We start from the raw sequence: 18532 nt of genomic DNA, 5'->3' as shown, positions 1-18532 counted from the left end.
AAAGGTCATGTCTAGGAAATTGTCTGGAAATGTGGAGTTGGTGAATTCTTGCATGCATCATAATAAAGGTCATGTCTAGGAAATTGTATGGAAATGTGGAGTTGGTGAATTCTTGCATGCATCATAATAAAGGTCCTGTCTAGGAAAGTGTCTAGAAATGTGGAGTTCGTGAATTCTTGCATGCATCATAATAAAGGTCATATCTAGGAAATTGTCTGGAAATGTGGAGTTCGTGAATTCTTGCATGCATCATAATAAAGGTCTTGTCTAGGAAATTGTCTGGAAATGTGGAGTTGGTGAATTCTTGCATGCATCATAATAAAGGTCATGTCTAGGAAATTGTCTGGAAATGTGGAGTTGGTGAATTCTTGCATGCATCATAATAAAGGTCATGTCTAGGAAATTGTATGGAAATGTGGAGTTGGTGAATTCTTGCATGCATCATAATAAAGGTCCTGTCTAGGAAAGTGTCTAGAAATGTGGAGTTCGTGAATTCTTGCATGCATCATAATAAAGGTCATATCTAGGAAATTGTCTGGAAATGTGGAGTTCGTGAATTCTTGCATGCATCATAATAAAGGTCTTGTCTAGGAAATTGTCTGGAAATGTGGAGTTGGTGAATTCTTGCATGCATCATAATAAAGGTCATGTCTAGGAAATTGTCTGGAAATGTGGAGTTGGTGAATTCTTGCATGCATCATAATAAAGGTCATGTCTAGGAAATTGTCTGGAAATGTGGAGTTGGTGAATTCTTGCATGCATCATAATAAAGGTCATGTCTAGGAAATTGTCTGGAAATGTGGAGTTGGTGAATTCTTGCATGCATCATAATAAAGGTCCTGTCTAGGAAAGTGTCTAGAAATGTGGAGTTCCTGAATTCTTGCATGCATCATAATAAAGGTCCTGTCTAGGAAAGTGCAGTGTCATATAAAAGATCTTTACTGAATCACCTCTTGTGTTGAGTGTGGGTTTCTTCTTACACTGGACAATTATGTCACAACTAAATTTCTTTTTCAGACTGAATAGCAGCTGATTAATTACTGAATAGCTGCTCAAGTGTTAATGAGTGCACTTACATTCCTTTCCTCTCATGGACATCTCATCTCTCTCATCAGAGGTATTTCCTGTCATACCTCTAACCTATGAATGACACTTTCCTTACAGTCGATTGGACTGGTCTGAACATCCCAATTAACAGCCAATTAAATGTCTAAAAACTTATTTTCGTGCTTATATCCAATTACGGTTCAAGCACACTCTTGGGCACACACACCTCAGCTATCTAGGCTGCCTGTCCAGGTCAGTGGGTTAGTTGTTGGTTAGTGAGAGAGAAGAGGGTGTAGTGGTCTTACACATACCCATTGAGCCTGTAAGAACTCGCTCTGGGTCGGAGCCGGTACCAGGCTGCAAACCCTGTACCGACCAGCCTGTAGTCCGATGGCTTAACCACTGCGCCACCAATGAATCCAGTTTTTAATTGGTATACCAATTAGTATTGGTATACAATTAAAAACTGGGTTACATGTGATATTTTTTAGGACAACAACAACCATGAGTATGCCTGGGAGCGTTGCCTTGACAACTGTTGCCGTATGATTCAGGATGCTAACACCGTGTTTAATTCAGTGAGCAGTTCCTCAGTGTGTAATGAAGTGATACGGTCATCGCAGGGAGCTGAATATGTCACAGGTAACAAAAAATACAGTCTGGTATTTTCAAAACTTATCTTGTTTTTGCAAGTAAAACTTCTGTCTCGATTTTATCCAAGATTATTTGGTCCTCATATTATTTTGGCTAAAACCATATCAGATTCTATGTTTATCAAAGGTTATTTGATCTTCATATATATATATTGGCTAAAACCATATCAGATTCTATATTTATCAAACGTTATTTGATCTTCATACTATATTGGCTAAAACCATATCAGATTCTATATTTATCAAATTATTTGATCTTCATATTATATTGGCTAAAACCATATCAGATTTTAGATTTATCAAAGGTTATTTGATCTTCATATTATATTGGCTAAAACCATATCAGATTCTAGATTTATAAAAGGTTATTTAATCTTCATATTATATTGGCTAAAACCATATCAGATTCTATATTTATCAAAGGTTATTTGATCTTCATATTATATTGGCTAAAACAAGATTCTGTATTTATCAAAGGTTATTTGATCTTCATATTATATTGGCTAAAACCATATCAGATTCTATATTTATCAAAGGTTATTTGATCTTCATATTATATAATTGGCTAAAACGAGATTCTGTATTTATCAAAGGTTATTTGATCTTCATATTATATTGGCTAAAACCATATCAGATTTTATATTTATCAAAGGTTATTTGATCTTCATATTATATTGGCTAAAACCATATCAGATTCTATATTTATAAAAGGTTATTTGATCTTCATATTATATTGGCTGTAACCATATTTAGATTTATCAAAGGTTATTTGGTTATTGTGACACACAAAAGACAAAGATAATTGATGATAAGTTTTTCCTGCCATGTATGAAACGTTATAATATAGAAAGAGAAATGTCTGAATATATGGAAATGAGCAATAGTCCATGAAAAGGGCACACCTGCCATATGCAAATGAGCCACATCAGTAGAGGGGGTCCAGAGCGAAGTTCACACAGTCAGTAGCAAGTGTGTCCACCTTGAACATTGATACAGGCCTGGCACCGTTGTCTCACTGAGGCCACTAAACGCTGGAGAAAGGGATGGTACGGTCTGTGAGGGTTGCTGGCTGAAACCTGTTTCGCAGATGCATGGTTCGGATACATGTGTCTTGGCGAGGGGTTGTCACAGGTGGTCGGCCGCTACGGGACGGTCCCTGACCTGGTTGTTTTGTTGATATCATTGCCATAAGTGCCATATGGTGTTTCTGTGAACGTTGAATTGATGTGCGATGTCATGCTGTGAGGTCTCAGATTCAAGCATCCCTATGACTCGCCATCTGTCATTTTATTTGATCCATGGCATGACGAAATTGCATCAAACAGTTTACTAATGGTGTTTTTCTGACTTCTGGACTTCTGAAGGCTGCACAGAGTGGCAAGGATTTGCAACTGAATGTCTGGCCTTTTATGGTGAACACTGGACAGGATTTCTCCCGAATATTCCATGTTTCTTGCACAAAGTATGCAATCACAGCAACAACTGCTTGGTTGCATTTTTTTTAGCTGTTTCATTCACATTTTCTCTGGTTTACATCTATAAAAACATTCACAAATTTATTACTCCAAACAATCGATGTCACAATAACTTTTGCCTTTGAGTATATATTGGCTAAATCCATATCTAGATTTATCAAAGGTTATTTAGTTTTCATATTATATTGTCTAGAACTATATCTCGATTCATCAAAGGTTATTTTGTCTTCATATTATATTGGCTAAAACCATATCTAGATTTATCAAAGGTTATTTGGCCTTCATATTATATTGGCTAAAACCATGTCAGAGGTTATTTAGTCTTCATATTATTTTTGCTAAATCTTTTTCTACATTTATCAAAGATTATTTGATTTTCGCATGAAATAAAACCACTGTCTGTATTTATCAAAGCATATCGGGTGCCTTCAAAATCATTTATATAATTCTTTTCTTTTTTTCCCCTTTTCAAGTGAAGCTGGAGAATTGAATCTTACATTAGCATCAACTAATAAACAAGACATTAAAAAAAGACAACTACCCTGTAAATACAGGCAGCTAATTTAGTAGGATTCTTTGCTTCTGCGAATCCCAGATTTTGGGTCAGTGGTGTAAGATTATGAGATGAAATCCCAAGATATCTATATTACATTATTTTATGATTCCAGTAGCATCCCCCAAAAAATCCCTAAATTCACTACCAGAAATATGAAAAACATTGTTGAATAAATAGATAATATAAAGTCTTTTCTACATTACTGTATAATGTTCTTTTTCTCCATGAATTTGTTTCCAGGAATCGCTGAGATCTACAAAGTGGTGTGTCGAATCATGGCTACCATGATGTCTTGTGGTATGTTGGTTTTGTTTTAACACTTAGTCTTTACATGTAGATATCTGTATTGTCTTCAGAGTTCTATGTGATTTTGGGTCAGGTAGTGAATTCCTAGTAATATAATAGTATTCACAGTAATATTAATATTGTTTCATTTGATAGCAAGTAGTCAGAAGTCAGAACATATAATTTTAAGAATCGACAAACTTTCATTATTATAGTTTAACTACAAATTACCATTGTTCTGTAATATGTTTTTTTTTATGGTTTTTTTTAAATATTAATACAATTAATATTTTTTTAACTTGTAGATTTATATTTACGAGGTACTATATAACTAAAATTACACTTTTTTGAGAATTTCACCTGTGGGGTCTAAAGGCTTAACAGTCACTGGAATGTTTTAAATCTGTTGTAGACTGATCCTTAAAGTTTGTTTTTGATAGCTCATAAATAATACATACATTAAATAAATTAAATTGGTCATGGACTCGAGGCTCAAACTCGACCCAGATCCGAGTATCTGCGACATCTGCCACTTACACTAGACAATGGTGAGATAAAGGAATGAAGTAGAATAGCATTATGCATCTTAATTGCAGCACTGAACATGGATGCCAAATCATGCCATTGTATTGCATTCCACACATTCGACTTTTGTTTTTCCTTCGTGTCTCATAGCCCTATAATGTAACCATGGGCAAGCATGAGGCAAAATGACATAAAAAGTATGAATAAATGAGAGTGCTCTTCCTTGCATGGGTATTCGAGTCCTGTGAACTCGTACTCGTGGAGGCCCTATTGTATTTCATAATAAATTTGTGAAATCTTGAATTTGTAAGACAAATTAGATTTAGATAGACAGTTTCGTGCCAACTTTGGCAATTTGCTGTCAGTATTTGTTTGGCCTGTTTGAAGCATGTATGATTAGAATGTTTTGATATCCTCACAGGAATCAAGACTCCTACTCTGGAGAAGCTGTTGAAAGAGATTGACCTCAGCTGGAACAACCTGACAGCATTCTTGATGGGATCCTCCATCTTGGTATTATAACTAAACTCTTCTATTAGTGTCAGTTTCATCATTCAATTTCAAAGTGTGTCCATGTCCATACACATGTAATCTTAGAGTGGAAAGAAAAAACACAGAAAAAAGCAGCAAATTTATTGAAGCAATTTCATGCTTCCACAAATTCAAAATATGCTTAACCTGAATACGGTTATGCCAGAAGAATTGCATAACCATTTTTGGTTTGCATGACCATTTTCGTTTTAATTGAAAAACACAATAAAGCACCGATTGCTAATTCAGTAAATTGGTTATGCCAAATAAACCTGCATTTAAAGGGACATTCCTGAGTTTGCGGCAATTTTTAAGATGTTATCAATTAACAGAGACTTTTCGACGACTGTAATTACATATCAAATATATTTTTCTGCATACAATATTAGTGGCTGTATATTAAACGTGTTTCTGATCATTCTAATATTTGTACTATGTTAAATTTCATTTTATTTCCTAAAAAAAGATTTTTTCATACGTACAAAATTATTTGTAGATAAAATCCAGTTTGGGCTTTTTACAAATATTAAGACAACCAGAAACATATTGAATATACAGACACTGATATTCTAAACAAGAAAATATATTTAATATGAAAGTGTAATCGTAGAAATATTTTATTAGTCAGAAACATCTTACAATGGAGCTAACTCGGGAATGTCCCTTTAATGAAACTATTTGTGCAGTTTGTGAGGGCCTGACTTGATGATCTACAATCATATGAATTGGTGATGCTTAAAAGTCATTAGAAAATGTTTGCATAAAATTAAAAATATTAAATGTAGGGTATCAATTAGTCTCCAAAGTCTTCTAATATTAGAGCATAAAATCAAAGAACATTTATATTATCCAGATAATTACCTTGTCGTGGTGAACAGTGAAGATTTTGTTTATCACTAATAAATATCTCACAATAAGTAAATGTATGATCACTTAGAGTATTTTAAATTTGTTCAGTATGAGGTTCAAGTGAGTGATCACTAGTTTTTCCGTAAAAACCCTTTGTTACTGTGTTTTAGTTAGTGTTCTGATTCAGCTGGAATCACTAAAAACAGTCTATGTTGCCTGTGCATATAAACGTAAGAAAAACTAAACTACTTTTTTGTATCTTTTTCAACAGCCTGACCCAAATACTCTGGATTTCTTCCATGCTACGATTAAGTCCGCCAGTGAGCTGTCGCAGGAGAAATCGTGTGGTGTGTGTCTGCTCAATGTTGATGTCAAGGACAGAAGTCTGGCTGATGAAAACGGAGTGGTCAAGCTGATGTATGGTGGCCGGCAGTACCACGCGCCTTGTGCAAACTTCTGGGTCAATTGTGTGGACTCAACTCTCCCCGCTCTCCGTCTGCCAGAACTTTTATAGCACAGTCGCCATGGCAACATCTGTTTAAACTGAATGGGTTTGACTGTTCCCAGGACATTTAGAACACAGTTATCATAATAGTGGGCACAATTTAGATCACACTTAGCACAAATGTGTGTGTGTGAGAGAGAGAGAGAGAGAGAGAGAGAGAGAGAGAGAGAGACAGAGAGAGAGAGAGAGAGAGAGAGAGAGAGAGAGAGAGAGAGAGAGAGAGAGAGAGAGAGAGAGAGACACAGAGAGAGAGAGAGAGAGAGAGACACACACACACAGCCAGCTTTATTCTCTTAACATTCCACCTTACAGAATAGTTTTAGCACGGTTGTCATGGTAACATCGGCACGGACTGTGAAGGCTTGACTCGTCTAGTATTCCCTCTCCCAGAACTACAGCACAGGTGTTATAGCAACACAGTTGTTGATATAAATGGTAAAACCTTTCCTGGAAGTTTTTATCCACAGTTGTCATAGCAACATCTGTGTTGTTGGAAGACACACACACACTTCCATCAACATTACCATCAACATTACCTTGTTAGCACTAAATCTTAACCAGCACTGTGCTCTCCAGCATTTATAGCATAGTCATGACAAACTGTCCAGGCACATGTGCAGAAGGATGGCTTCAGGTGGTTGAAACTCATTTCTGCTCAAGTGAATATTCTTTTCTACCTATATATTTTCTGGGAAGCATGACACATCCCTCCCCTAGGAATTTCGCTCACCACAGTTTAGACCTCCTAACCCCCTGCATAAAATCATTCACACACACATAAAATCATTCACACACACCTGCTTTCCCAGTTCTTGATATCGTCAATATTTGTCATAGAGCAGTCATCATGACAGCATCTTGGTTGTGTCAACTCAGTTTGCAGTATTTCATCTCCAAGAATATTGATAGCATAGTATAGTTACATCAGTGTCTAGGTAGTAGAGTTGTCATGGCAGCATCTTCATGGAGTATGTTGAAGGATCTCTTTTCTAACTCTATCTCCCAGAATCCTGGTACCAGACACATTAGACATTTCCAAGCACTTTGGTTGCATAATAATTTGTAGCACAATCATAGAGGCAGAAGTATTGGAAAAAGTATTCAAGACTTTTTTCTGTAGAAGAAAACTGAAATATTTGTTACATTATTGTTTTGGTTACACACCATCATTCGATCCTTAATGCATTTCGATGCATATATTACCACAGAATAAATTACATGAAAAATAGCATGATATCACAAGCAATAAATGAACCTAAAGTCAATTGTTGTGGCTTTGAAAAAAAAATCAAAATAGGTTGACCATAAACATTTTTAGCCAGGGCACGTTTTCATGTTGCTCTTAGATACCCATGTCCATGTGACCACATGTCAATTTAGAAATGCCGTTAGTAATGACAGTAACAAGTAATGTATAAAGACTGGGCTATTTAAATATTACAGTGTCAACCTAGCTGTAATTATCAGATAAAACTTTGTTAAAGCCGTATTTACCTTAGTTCGATACCAAATCGTGCTGGGGTGTCATTAAAGATTTATTCATTCATTTGATCACTTTTTAATTAATGTTTTAATGAAGCAGAGGCAGATTTGGGGTGGGGGGGGGGGTGCAGGGGAACGCCACCCCCTAAATTTTGCAACAGTTATAATTTTATTATATATTAATTTTCATCCCCCTCCAAACCTCCCCCAAAGTTCCCTTGGCATTCCACCTCATGTCATTGGCCCCCCCCCCCCCCTCCCCCCCCCCCCCAAACTGTTTTTTCTGGATCCGCCACTGTGAAGACCTATTTTCTAAATCAGGCTACATTAAGCTGCTATAATAGGTAAAGATATTGGGAATGGTGATGTGAAAGCTCTGTTCTGTTTTTTGTTTTAGTACAGTTTTAATTGTTATTCATCTTTAATTTGTTCTTCCACTACTGTACCAGCAGATTGAAAACCAGTTTTTTGTAAAGAAATGTTTGGCTAAACCACACTTGTAGAACATTTCACTGTACATAAATGTTGTTTGGTTCATGTATTACTAATTTAATGCCTGCAGTTAACTAACCAAGCTGTGCGTATATGTATATTTAAAGGCGCAGTTCCTAGTTTCAACCCATACAGATGGACAAATGGACACCTATGGCAATTTATATTTCAACAACAGCAATTGCCATCATTGCCATCATTAAATTTGAGTCCTAGGGCCTAATTCACTAAACTCTCGCAACTTTGCGATCTCACAGTGCAATGCTAAAAGACTTGCAAAGAGGATGCTTTGTTGTCTAGCAGAGCCTAAGAGACCTTTGTGAATTGGGCCCCTGGACTGTTAAGTGGAACCATCGGTTCACTTTCTAATGTGGAATATAGAATAATAACACTCTTTAACTTCATCCTTCACTGTACTATTTGTTTTTCCATGATTGTGAATCTGTTCTGTCATTTGTCGATTTCTTCTTGGCTGTTTTTGTTCTTTAAAAAACCCCAAAACAACATTGCATAACTGATGATATTAGAATATGTATTTTTATTTCTTTTAAAATATTCTTACATAAAAATATCTAAGAACTAATTGGGCCCATTCACATATTCGATGTTTACATATTATTTGTTTTTGGAGCAGAAGATAAAATCCAAATTGTGTGACTTGCATATTACATTAAATTTTATATACATGTCTGATGAATGCTGCATATAGTTACATTTGTGATGTCAGTGGAAAATGCAGCCCAATGTCATAACAGACGATGTTTGTGTATTTAGTGCTAATACCGACAACTTTTGTCATCTCTTAAACAACTCTCATCAAGAGCTTAATGAAACTCTCGCAACTTGGCAGTCTCACAGTACAATGCAAAATGACTTGAAAGGACAGGTCAGAGGGTATAACAGGCACATTCAGAGCAAGCTGTTGTAGTGCACGCCTGTCATGGGTGGAGATGTTAACTTATGCGGGCTCCTTCATCCATGGCAGGAATATTTTTGAAAGGATGATGCGATGTTGCTTAAGAGAGCTTTGTAAGTTAGGCCTTAGTTTTATAGATCGGCCCAAAACCCTGAAGACATCATGTAGTCTCCCATTTCATTTATGTAACAGGGCTGTAGCTAATATCTTTCTCAAGAGGTGCAGTTTTTTTTTTTTAGGGGACAGTGAAGAGAAAGCACAACAAAATGCCTTACGTCATGGTGTGAAACACATTTTTTGAAGGTTTGACAGATTAAAACATGATTTTATGAAAACCTGAAGTCACAAATATATGTTATCTCTATTTTGAACAAATTATCTAGCTAAGATCCTGTTCAAATCTGTTTAAGACAGTGTCATAAATAGATGTTTGGTTGGAAAGCCATACATGTACCAATACTTGTGAAACCATCAAACTTTGATCAAAGCCGAAAAATGCCTCACCCATTCCTTTATTATCTGTTATAAAGATACATCCAAACATATTTGTGCATCAGAATATAGTTTAAAGTATAAATAATGAGCATTTTAAAAAGTATTTTCAATATGTTTCTATCTTTGTTCTTTTATGAAGAGTTCACAGTATCCCCCACCTATTAAGACCTTTTACGGGGTGGGATTCAACTCCGATGGTAGAGTACTTGGCTGAGGTGTTTGAATTGTAGGATTGAGCCACAGCAGACCTATTGGGTTTTCCCAATTCCAACCAGTGTTGCATAACTGGTATATGCCATGGTATATGCTGTCCTGTCTGTGAGAAATATGTAGCAGATTTCCTCAATGACTGTGTCAGAATTACCATAATTAACATCCAGTTGCTGATGATTAATTATTCAGGGTTCTCTCGTGGTGTCATTAAACAAAACAAACTGAAAACAAAGGGATGAAACAGTGAACACAACATTTTCTATTTTTAAAATAATTTATTATGAATCTAAAATCATCAATAAATAAATAAATAAATAAATAAATGCAAGTTGAAATTGACTCTTTTTCAAATACATGTTATATAAGTTTGTTAAAATGACATGGAGTGCAGTTATTGGTACCCTCAATATTGTGTTACATATGTAATAATCAATACATTTCTTTTTCATAACAATCAAAACTTGAAGGTCTAGATCATAAATCACCGATATATGTAAAGGGGACACTTGCAAATTAAAGAGACTGTCCTGAGTTTTCTGCCATTTTAAAAACGTTTTTAAGCACAATTACATATTACTGTAAGTGTATTTTCTTTTATTGAATATTGGTTATCAGTGGTCGCAATTGGCAAAAATTCCTGTTGAACATTCGGTCCGGTAAGCTGCAAATTGTACATTATTATAAAGAATAAATGCAAAATAATTGCTGGTCCAATGGGACTGCAGGCAAAATATATATCGGCCCATCATAATGTTGACTGGCAAAAACCGGTTGGGATGGTAGTATTTCGACCCCTGGTGATTATATACATGTATGTGCTGGTAAAGTATTTATGATTGTCCCAATGCTTGTAGTAAAACTTCATTTTATTTCCTAATATATATATATATATATATATATATATTGTTTCATACGTACAAAGTTGTTGAAAGGTAAAATCCATTTTTGACTACTAGAAATATATTAAATATACGACAATTGTTGGGTTTTTTCAAAGAAGAAATTGTATTTAAATTAATATGTAATTGTACTTGTTAAAAGGTTCTGTTAGTTAACATGTTAAAATGATGACAAACTGAAGGCAGTCGCTTTAAGTTCAGGTCATGAGTGCCCTCATCAAATCAAGGGAGACAATTCATTCCTCATTACAGTTGTGTATCTACAAATGAACAATATATATTTTTGTTTTTGTAGTATTCCTTTAGGGCATAGTGCAAATATCCATTGTTAAATGTGCTATTCAACATGGAGGTATACGTATTGGTTTTATATGTGCCATTTATTTGTAAAATGCTTGTACGTACATGTATATATATATATATACATGTGTGTGTTGTACTGTTGATTTTATTTATTTGAAAACCTGACATTCCGTGTCCTCAATTTGGACTATGTATCTTCACTGTGGGTAGTTTTCTCTGGTAAAATTTTTGACTTTAGTAACTTATTATAAGCTGTTATACCTTAATCTTTGAATCATTTAAAAAAATTTTTACACTTAGGGCTGATCCAAAACTGATCATAATTTATTATTTTATACCTTCAGTGTTGTTTTGATCCATACTTTGTTTCAATCAAATTTGTTTTGTGAGTGGTGGGTATAAAAAAACATTTGTGTCCCTCCCCTCCCCATTTGTTTATCAATTTTGGAAAAGTCCTAATGAAATTATGATATCCATGTTCATCATGTGCTGAAGAGTACAGTGCAAATTGTTGCAGTTCATAATGCTTATGTAATTACTGTATGGTTGTGTAATCCATTATATTTGATCATCAAAAGTGCTGGCAATGAGGAATATTCCTGAAATGATCATGGAGAGAAGGAATTGTTTTTATTACCCACCTTACACAGAAAACAAAATGACATATATATGTACTTTACAACCACCTGTAAATTAAAACATTTGTATGTTATCTCCATCAAGCATAAAGATAAAATAACTTACAACCACTTAAAAATTAATAATTTATATATTATCTCCACAATGCAAAAAATGACATTAACTGACAACCACTCACAAATTAAAAATATATGTATTATTTCCATCATGCAATATTTTTTTTTACATAACTTACAACCCCCCACAAATTAAAAATGTTTATATTATCTCCACCATGCATGAACTATCTTGCACAGTACCCACCCATTTAAATACCCTGTATAAAAATGCTGATAGCTTTATTTTGGTTATTAGATTAGCTTATACCCTTACTATGAACTCAAAAGTATATTTTATTAAAACAAGCTACATGTATGCATAATTAGTTTAGCCAACTCAACTAACATCAAAAATAAATAAATATAAATACATGACTTCAAACTCAATTTTCGACATTCCATTTGATCATTTCAGGAATATACCTTAAAATATATTATTGTTTGTTTTTCTTTTTTGTTTATTTTCTCAAAGCTAATTATATGTATTGTGTAACAAGCTCACTGGTACACAATAAAGTGTTTTATTGTGTAATATTTCTTTGTGTATACATTCAAACCTGTAATAAGCAGTCACCAACATACATGTATTGTGATATTGTGATATCTTCAGAGAGATGACTGCACTAACAACTGTTTGCATTGTATTAGATGATTTTGGAAATATAAAGCGGTCTCGTAAGGCAGGTTTTGCATGGTAAAGGTGGATGCTTGAGCAGCTTTGACTGCCAAGCAGGGTCCTAATTCACTAAACTCTCACAAAGTTTGCGATCTTGCAGTGCAGTGTAAAAAGACTTGCAAAGACAATGTGATGTTGCTTAAGAGAGCTTTGTGAATTAGGCTCCTGGGCCCCATTCCACAAAGAGATCTTAGCCCTAAGATCACCTTAAGTGCATAGCTACCTTATGTACTTAAGGTGATCGTAGCACTAAGATCGCTTCGTGGAATGGGGCCCTGCAACTTAAAAATAGTATTAAAATATTTTATTGACATGAGTGTCAAAACAGGGCTTTATATCTCACTAATTTAGCACAACAGTTTTTTTGTGTGTGTTTGAGCACAGTATAATGTTGATGGGTTGTAGATATTAAGAAATGCATTTCAAGCCATTTTAATCACATAAAAGCTTAACGTTGGTTTTGAGGCGTAATGTTTTGAGGTCAACACATTTGTATTTAATTTGGGTGTGCTTATGTTTGGCATACTTATATTTGGCATATTTGTTTTTGGCACAATGATTTTTGCTTTGTTATGAAATAACCACTATTTTGCAAAAATGCCCATTCTATTCTGCATTGTGCAGAAATATGATCAAATATTAAGGTTTTTTTTCATTCAGATGTGCAATCTAAAGACCTGCAGACTGATCTCATTTGACATTTGCTTAATTATAGGTCAGTGTGCACTGTATTAGACAGTTTCAGAGAATAGCCAGGTGACCACTTAAGGCAGGTGGTCACACAACTGAAGATCCTGGATATTTTAGTGTGAAGGTTCAGCTAATAAAAAGAAAAGAAAAAGAGATGTATGCCAGATTGAATTTTTGGTAAATGATTTTGAAGGTGCTATATCATAGTTAGACATGGCATATTTCACTAATTTTACTTCTATTTATGATAAGTAATTACAACTTAATTGATCCTATGCATAATATTTGCATAAATAACTCAAGAATTAAGAATTTTGAACCTATATAAACAGGTTACAACTAGATTCCTCTCTTTATCAAGTTTTATATACATTCTTTATTGCATTAGGCCAATTGGCCCTTGAGCATACAAAATGAGTTATGCAAAGACTAATCTGCATGGCATTAATCTATAAAGTGTTTACCTTAATTGAACATTGAACTTACCCAATTCTTTCAGTCATCCACTAACATTTGTTTTCCAATATTTGTTTCTACTAATAAATTAAACTATTTAATTGCATTGTTTTTATGGGTGGAAGGTGTAATGCTTACATTTCAAAACTAAAGTTAATAAAAGCAAAGTTTTTGTGAGAAGCTGCCATTGTGCATCTTTTGAGATATCATCTTTAAGACATATGACTGTTGAGCAGGGATTGTTGCTTAATAGATGTAACTGAGTAGGCTTGACTGTGTTGATTTGGAATGTTGTGCATACCGTTTACATGATGTACAAGTTAAACGTGTGCAGTCATACATGTAAAGTAGGGAGACCAGGCAGTATGACCTTCTCAAGATATAATATATACCATCATGTGTGTATGTATATTTTGGATACATGACTTGGTTTTGTTTTGTTTATGTAAATAATTGTGACAGTAATGTATAATATAATTCCAAATAATATATTTTATGAATAAAACAAATTGTTAGCGACCTAAATGTAGTTTTGATTCCTTCCTTCTTTGTTTTATCATACGGCAATTGATATTATTGATATATTTATTTTGCAGGAAGCTGATTTCCAACTTGCTCAGGCTGTGAGTTCTGGCTAGCAATAAATAGAAGGATGCTGTGCCCTGCTCCCATTTTGTGCCACCCTGCCCCTGATTATCGTCGCCTTGCCCATGATTATCGTCGCCATGCCCATGATTACCCTGCCCCAGATTATCGTCGCCCTGCCCATGATTATTGTCGCCTGTCCATGATTATCGTTACCCTGCCCATGATTATTGTCGCCCTGACCATGATTATCGTCGGCCTGCCCATGATTATCGTCGCCCTGCCCATGATTATCGTCGCCCTGCCCGGGTTATCGTCGCCCTGTCCATGATTATCGTTACCCTACCCATGATTATCGTCGCCCTGCCCATGATTATCGTCGCCCTGCCCATGATTATCGTCGCCCTGCTCATTCATGGCCAAACAAAAATCGTAAAATAAAATAGACTTGCTTTCCTCTCAAAGTGTGTACAGTCTTGTCACGGGTTTGCCAGGCATAGGAAATGGATATTCAACTATAATTGCAGTCGGTCATTACTCGATATTCAAAATATGTATGAGTACCTGACACGGGGTAGCTTTAATGCACTAAAAATAAAACCTGCCTATACTTTGGCCCCATCCCACCCCATTCTTAACAACATTTTAATTATTTATAGTTTAATTGTAGAATATTACTGATTAATATTATAGCCTTTGTTGATATCAATATTATTTTCTCGACTTTCAATGTGATAACGATATTTTGTCCACTTTGCATGTATATGAACTCGAATTAAATCAGTATGATACGATGAATATATAATATTTTTTTTTTTAAATGTGCAGGACTGGAACCACCGTAAACAGCACCAGCCACAAAGAAGGAAAATATCCCTTATTTTATTGAATAATATAGACCTTTTAAAACCATTGTACAACATCGTATGGAAAATATACTGCGTTTTTTAACCATTCTACAACAAATGATCCATCAAATGCATGAAATAATATTCAGGTATGTCCTTTTTAACCATTCTAGAGCTGGTTATTCACCAAATGTGTCAGATAATAAGCATCCATTAAATTCATGGAATAATAGTATTTAACCATTATGCAACTAGAGATCCACCAAAGTAAAGTTTGTTTGTTTTATTTAACGACGCCACTAGAGCACATTGATTTTTTATCTTATCATCGGCTATTGGACGTCAAACATATGGTCATTCTGACACCGTTTTTAGAGGAAACCCGCTGTCGCCACATAGGCTACTCTTTTTACGACAGGCAGAAAGGGATCTTTTATTTGCGCTTCCCACAGGCAGGATAGCACAAACCATGGCCTTTGTTGAACCAGTTATGGATCACTGGTCGGTGCAAGTGGTTTACACCTACCCATTGAGCCTTGCGGAGCACTCACTCAGGGTTTGGAGTCGATATCTGGATTAAAAATCCCATGCCTCGACTGGGATCCGAACCCAGTACCTACCAGCCTGTAGACCGATGGCCTGCCACGACGCCACCGAGGCCGGTAGAGAGATCCACCAAATGCATGAATTGAAAGGTGATCAACCAAATGCATGGACTACTATACTCTTAATCATTCTTTAACTGGTAATGTTCCAAAGTTGTGAAATATACTAGACTAAGTACACTCGTTTTAATTACTCTTATCCAGTTATCCACCAAATCCATTAAATCCTATACAGTACATTATTTTAAGCCATTTTGCAAATGCTCCTCCAAATGTATGACGTAATACACACTCTGTTTTTTAACCATTCTGCAGTGAGTGATCCACCAAATACATGAAATAATATGCATCTATTTTATTAATTTTAGAGCTGTTCATTCAACAAATGTGTCAAATAATAATTTAATTAACTCATCTGTACAGTGATTCTGGGTTTTCCACTGTTGGTAAAATATTTCCCACATTCATAACATAACATAGAGTTTTGACTGATGCTTTGCGTAAATTCTGAATAGGCGCCACAATTATAGACCATTGCGCAGTCCTAAACCTAGGGCCTTCAATATTAAAATTTCCCGATTTAAAAAAACAAACATATTGTAACTCACTTTTCATCTGTGAATTTATTATATTTGTTTTGCGATTTAGCTCATTTATATTAAGAGTAAAAACCTCCGACATGAAGCCATATACCATGTCACCAAAAGCAGTGGCGTAGTGAGTTTGTATGACATCTAGGGGAAAACATACTTTGGGGCACGTCTCGCCAAAATAAATCTAAACTCCATGCACCACTAACTCGAATTTTGTTACACGATAACTGCTTTTCACCAAAACCATCATGGTATCTATGGGTTTTTTTTTAAACGTTCCAATGAAGTAAGTTTATTTGGCACCCTTGTCAACCCATCGCCCTGAGATAAATGCACCCGTATCACTACGCCACTGCATCACAAGTCTGTACTGCTTAAACCTTTCAACCGTAGGTTTCTGCTCTGAATTGTCCATTCTGCTGAGTGTCCTAAGAGATGAAAAAGATAAAACATAATATTCTGGACTCTGACGAAACATATTCTAGACTTTATGACAACAGTCATTCAAAACTATGCAGTCGATATTTTTATGTCTGAACCGAATCCATACTCTTGTGGCGATAGGAGTCAAATTCAGAAGAAAAAAAACAATCGGTGACTCTCACTGAACGTATTCGAGGCTCTTGAGATGAGAGACGTTCGAAACAGAATCCAAACTCCTGGCATATACAACATCAATCAGAATGTCAAATGCAGAAAAACAAACTGTGACTCTGACTCTTACTAAACGTATTCTAGACACTTTAAGACAACATACGTTCTAAAACTATGGAGTCCAGACTTATATTTGAACTGAATCTACACTCTTATAGCAAATATATCTAGACACTTTAAAACAACAGACGTTTGAGTCTATATTCTTATATTTGAACTGAATCCCAGACTCTTATAGTAAATTAATCATGATCGAGATGTCAAATGCAGAAACACAATCGGTGATGTTGTCTGTTGGTGCCATTTCCCCGTTCTTTAGGTATTAATCTAGTCAATCTTAGACATTTTATTTAATAATATATGACATAATAACTGGACGGATGTTCAACTCCTGCACTTGGCACTGGACTATCCAACGGCTTTTGGTCATGTACACTGTTCACAGCATCGGCTCCAGGTTCTAGAAATAAAACGACAACTACGGTATTACCATTTACACATACAGGCTCCGGTGGTATAAGGGTAACAAACATTTTCTTCATTCAAAGATTAGTTTCTTTATGGAAACAATAAATATGTAAGCGTCCAGTATATCTGAAACCCCAACGCTTATATTATCTCTCTTTTAAACCAGACCGTTTAGCTTATTTCATCATTTCAAATGATACAATTACGACATACAGATATTAAATACAATATAAATGCACTACAGTGTTAAATACCCCCTTGATGTCCTACATCAGGGATTCAGAACTGAGGACCATGGACTTCATTTCAAAAAACAATATTTATAAATTAGGTGAATTCAGAATATATATGACATACTTATGTGATACGTCAAGTTACCCACAAAGCAATAAATCTAATTGTATATGACCACTGCGGGTTTTTTCTCTGATAAACGTAAAACAAGTATAACAAAAATCAGTTAAAGTATAAATTTGTCTTTTTAACACTCCATGACGTCCATAAGGTCGGTGATGCCTAAGCATGCTATTAATTTGTTCAGAAATAGCACTGCATGTAAAAATATATTCCTCTGGAATCCTACCATTAGGGGACGGGACGTAGCCCAGTGGTAAAGCGCTCGCTTGATACGCGGTCGGTGTGGGATCGATCCCCGTCGGTGGGCCCATTGGGCTATTTCTCGTTTCAGCCAGTGCACCACGACTGGTATATCAAAGGCCGTGGTATGTGCTATCCTGTCTGTGGGAAAGTGCATATAAAAGATCCCTGGCTGCATTAGGAAAAATGAAGCAGGTTTCCTCTGATGGCTACGTGTCAGAATTACCAAATGTTTGACATCCAACAGCCGATGACTGATTAATCAATGTGCTCCAGTGGTGTCGTTAAACAAAAAAAAACTTTTTTTCTTAATGTCCAGATACGTCATCCGACATAAACTTCACAGTCTTGCTAACCATTATGCAGCTAGCTTCTGTTTTCTTTTCTGTTTTTTTTT

The 18532-nt window shown here is 35.3% G+C and overlaps 2 protein-coding genes across 3 annotated transcripts in view; one reads left to right on the top strand and one right to left on the bottom strand.

The window, feature by feature from the left end:
• LOC121368557 (synergin gamma-like) overlaps positions 1-8056 on the top strand; it is a 56112-nt gene extending 48056 nt beyond the window's left edge. For both annotated transcript variants that reach the window (XM_041493295.1, XM_041493293.1), the window contains exons 15-18: positions 1539-1689; positions 3972-4028; positions 4963-5054; positions 6193-8056. In XM_041493295.1, coding sequence (XP_041349229.1) covers positions 1539-1689; positions 3972-4028; positions 4963-5054; positions 6193-6435 — 543 coding nt within the window. In that variant the 3' untranslated portion in view covers positions 6436-8056. The remainder of the gene's footprint in view (positions 1-1538; positions 1690-3971; positions 4029-4962; positions 5055-6192) is intronic.
• Positions 8057-16427: 8371 nt separating this feature from the next.
• The window catches only part of LOC121368550, a 30684-nt gene continuing 28579 nt past the window's right edge, over positions 16428-18532 (bottom strand). The window contains exon 13 of the mRNA XM_041493287.1: positions 16428-17530. Within this exon, the coding sequence (XP_041349221.1) occupies positions 17421-17530 (110 nt within the window). The 3' untranslated portion in view covers positions 16428-17420. The remainder of the gene's footprint in view (positions 17531-18532) is intronic.

The sequence above is a fragment of the Gigantopelta aegis genome, chromosome 3, assembly GCF_016097555.1.
Source record: "Gigantopelta aegis isolate Gae_Host chromosome 3, Gae_host_genome, whole genome shotgun sequence".
In the NCBI taxonomy this organism is placed as follows: domain Eukaryota; kingdom Metazoa; phylum Mollusca; class Gastropoda; order Neomphalida; family Peltospiridae; genus Gigantopelta; species Gigantopelta aegis.
Note: the sequence above shows the minus strand (reverse complement) of the source record. Positions and strands in the feature narration are given on the sequence as shown.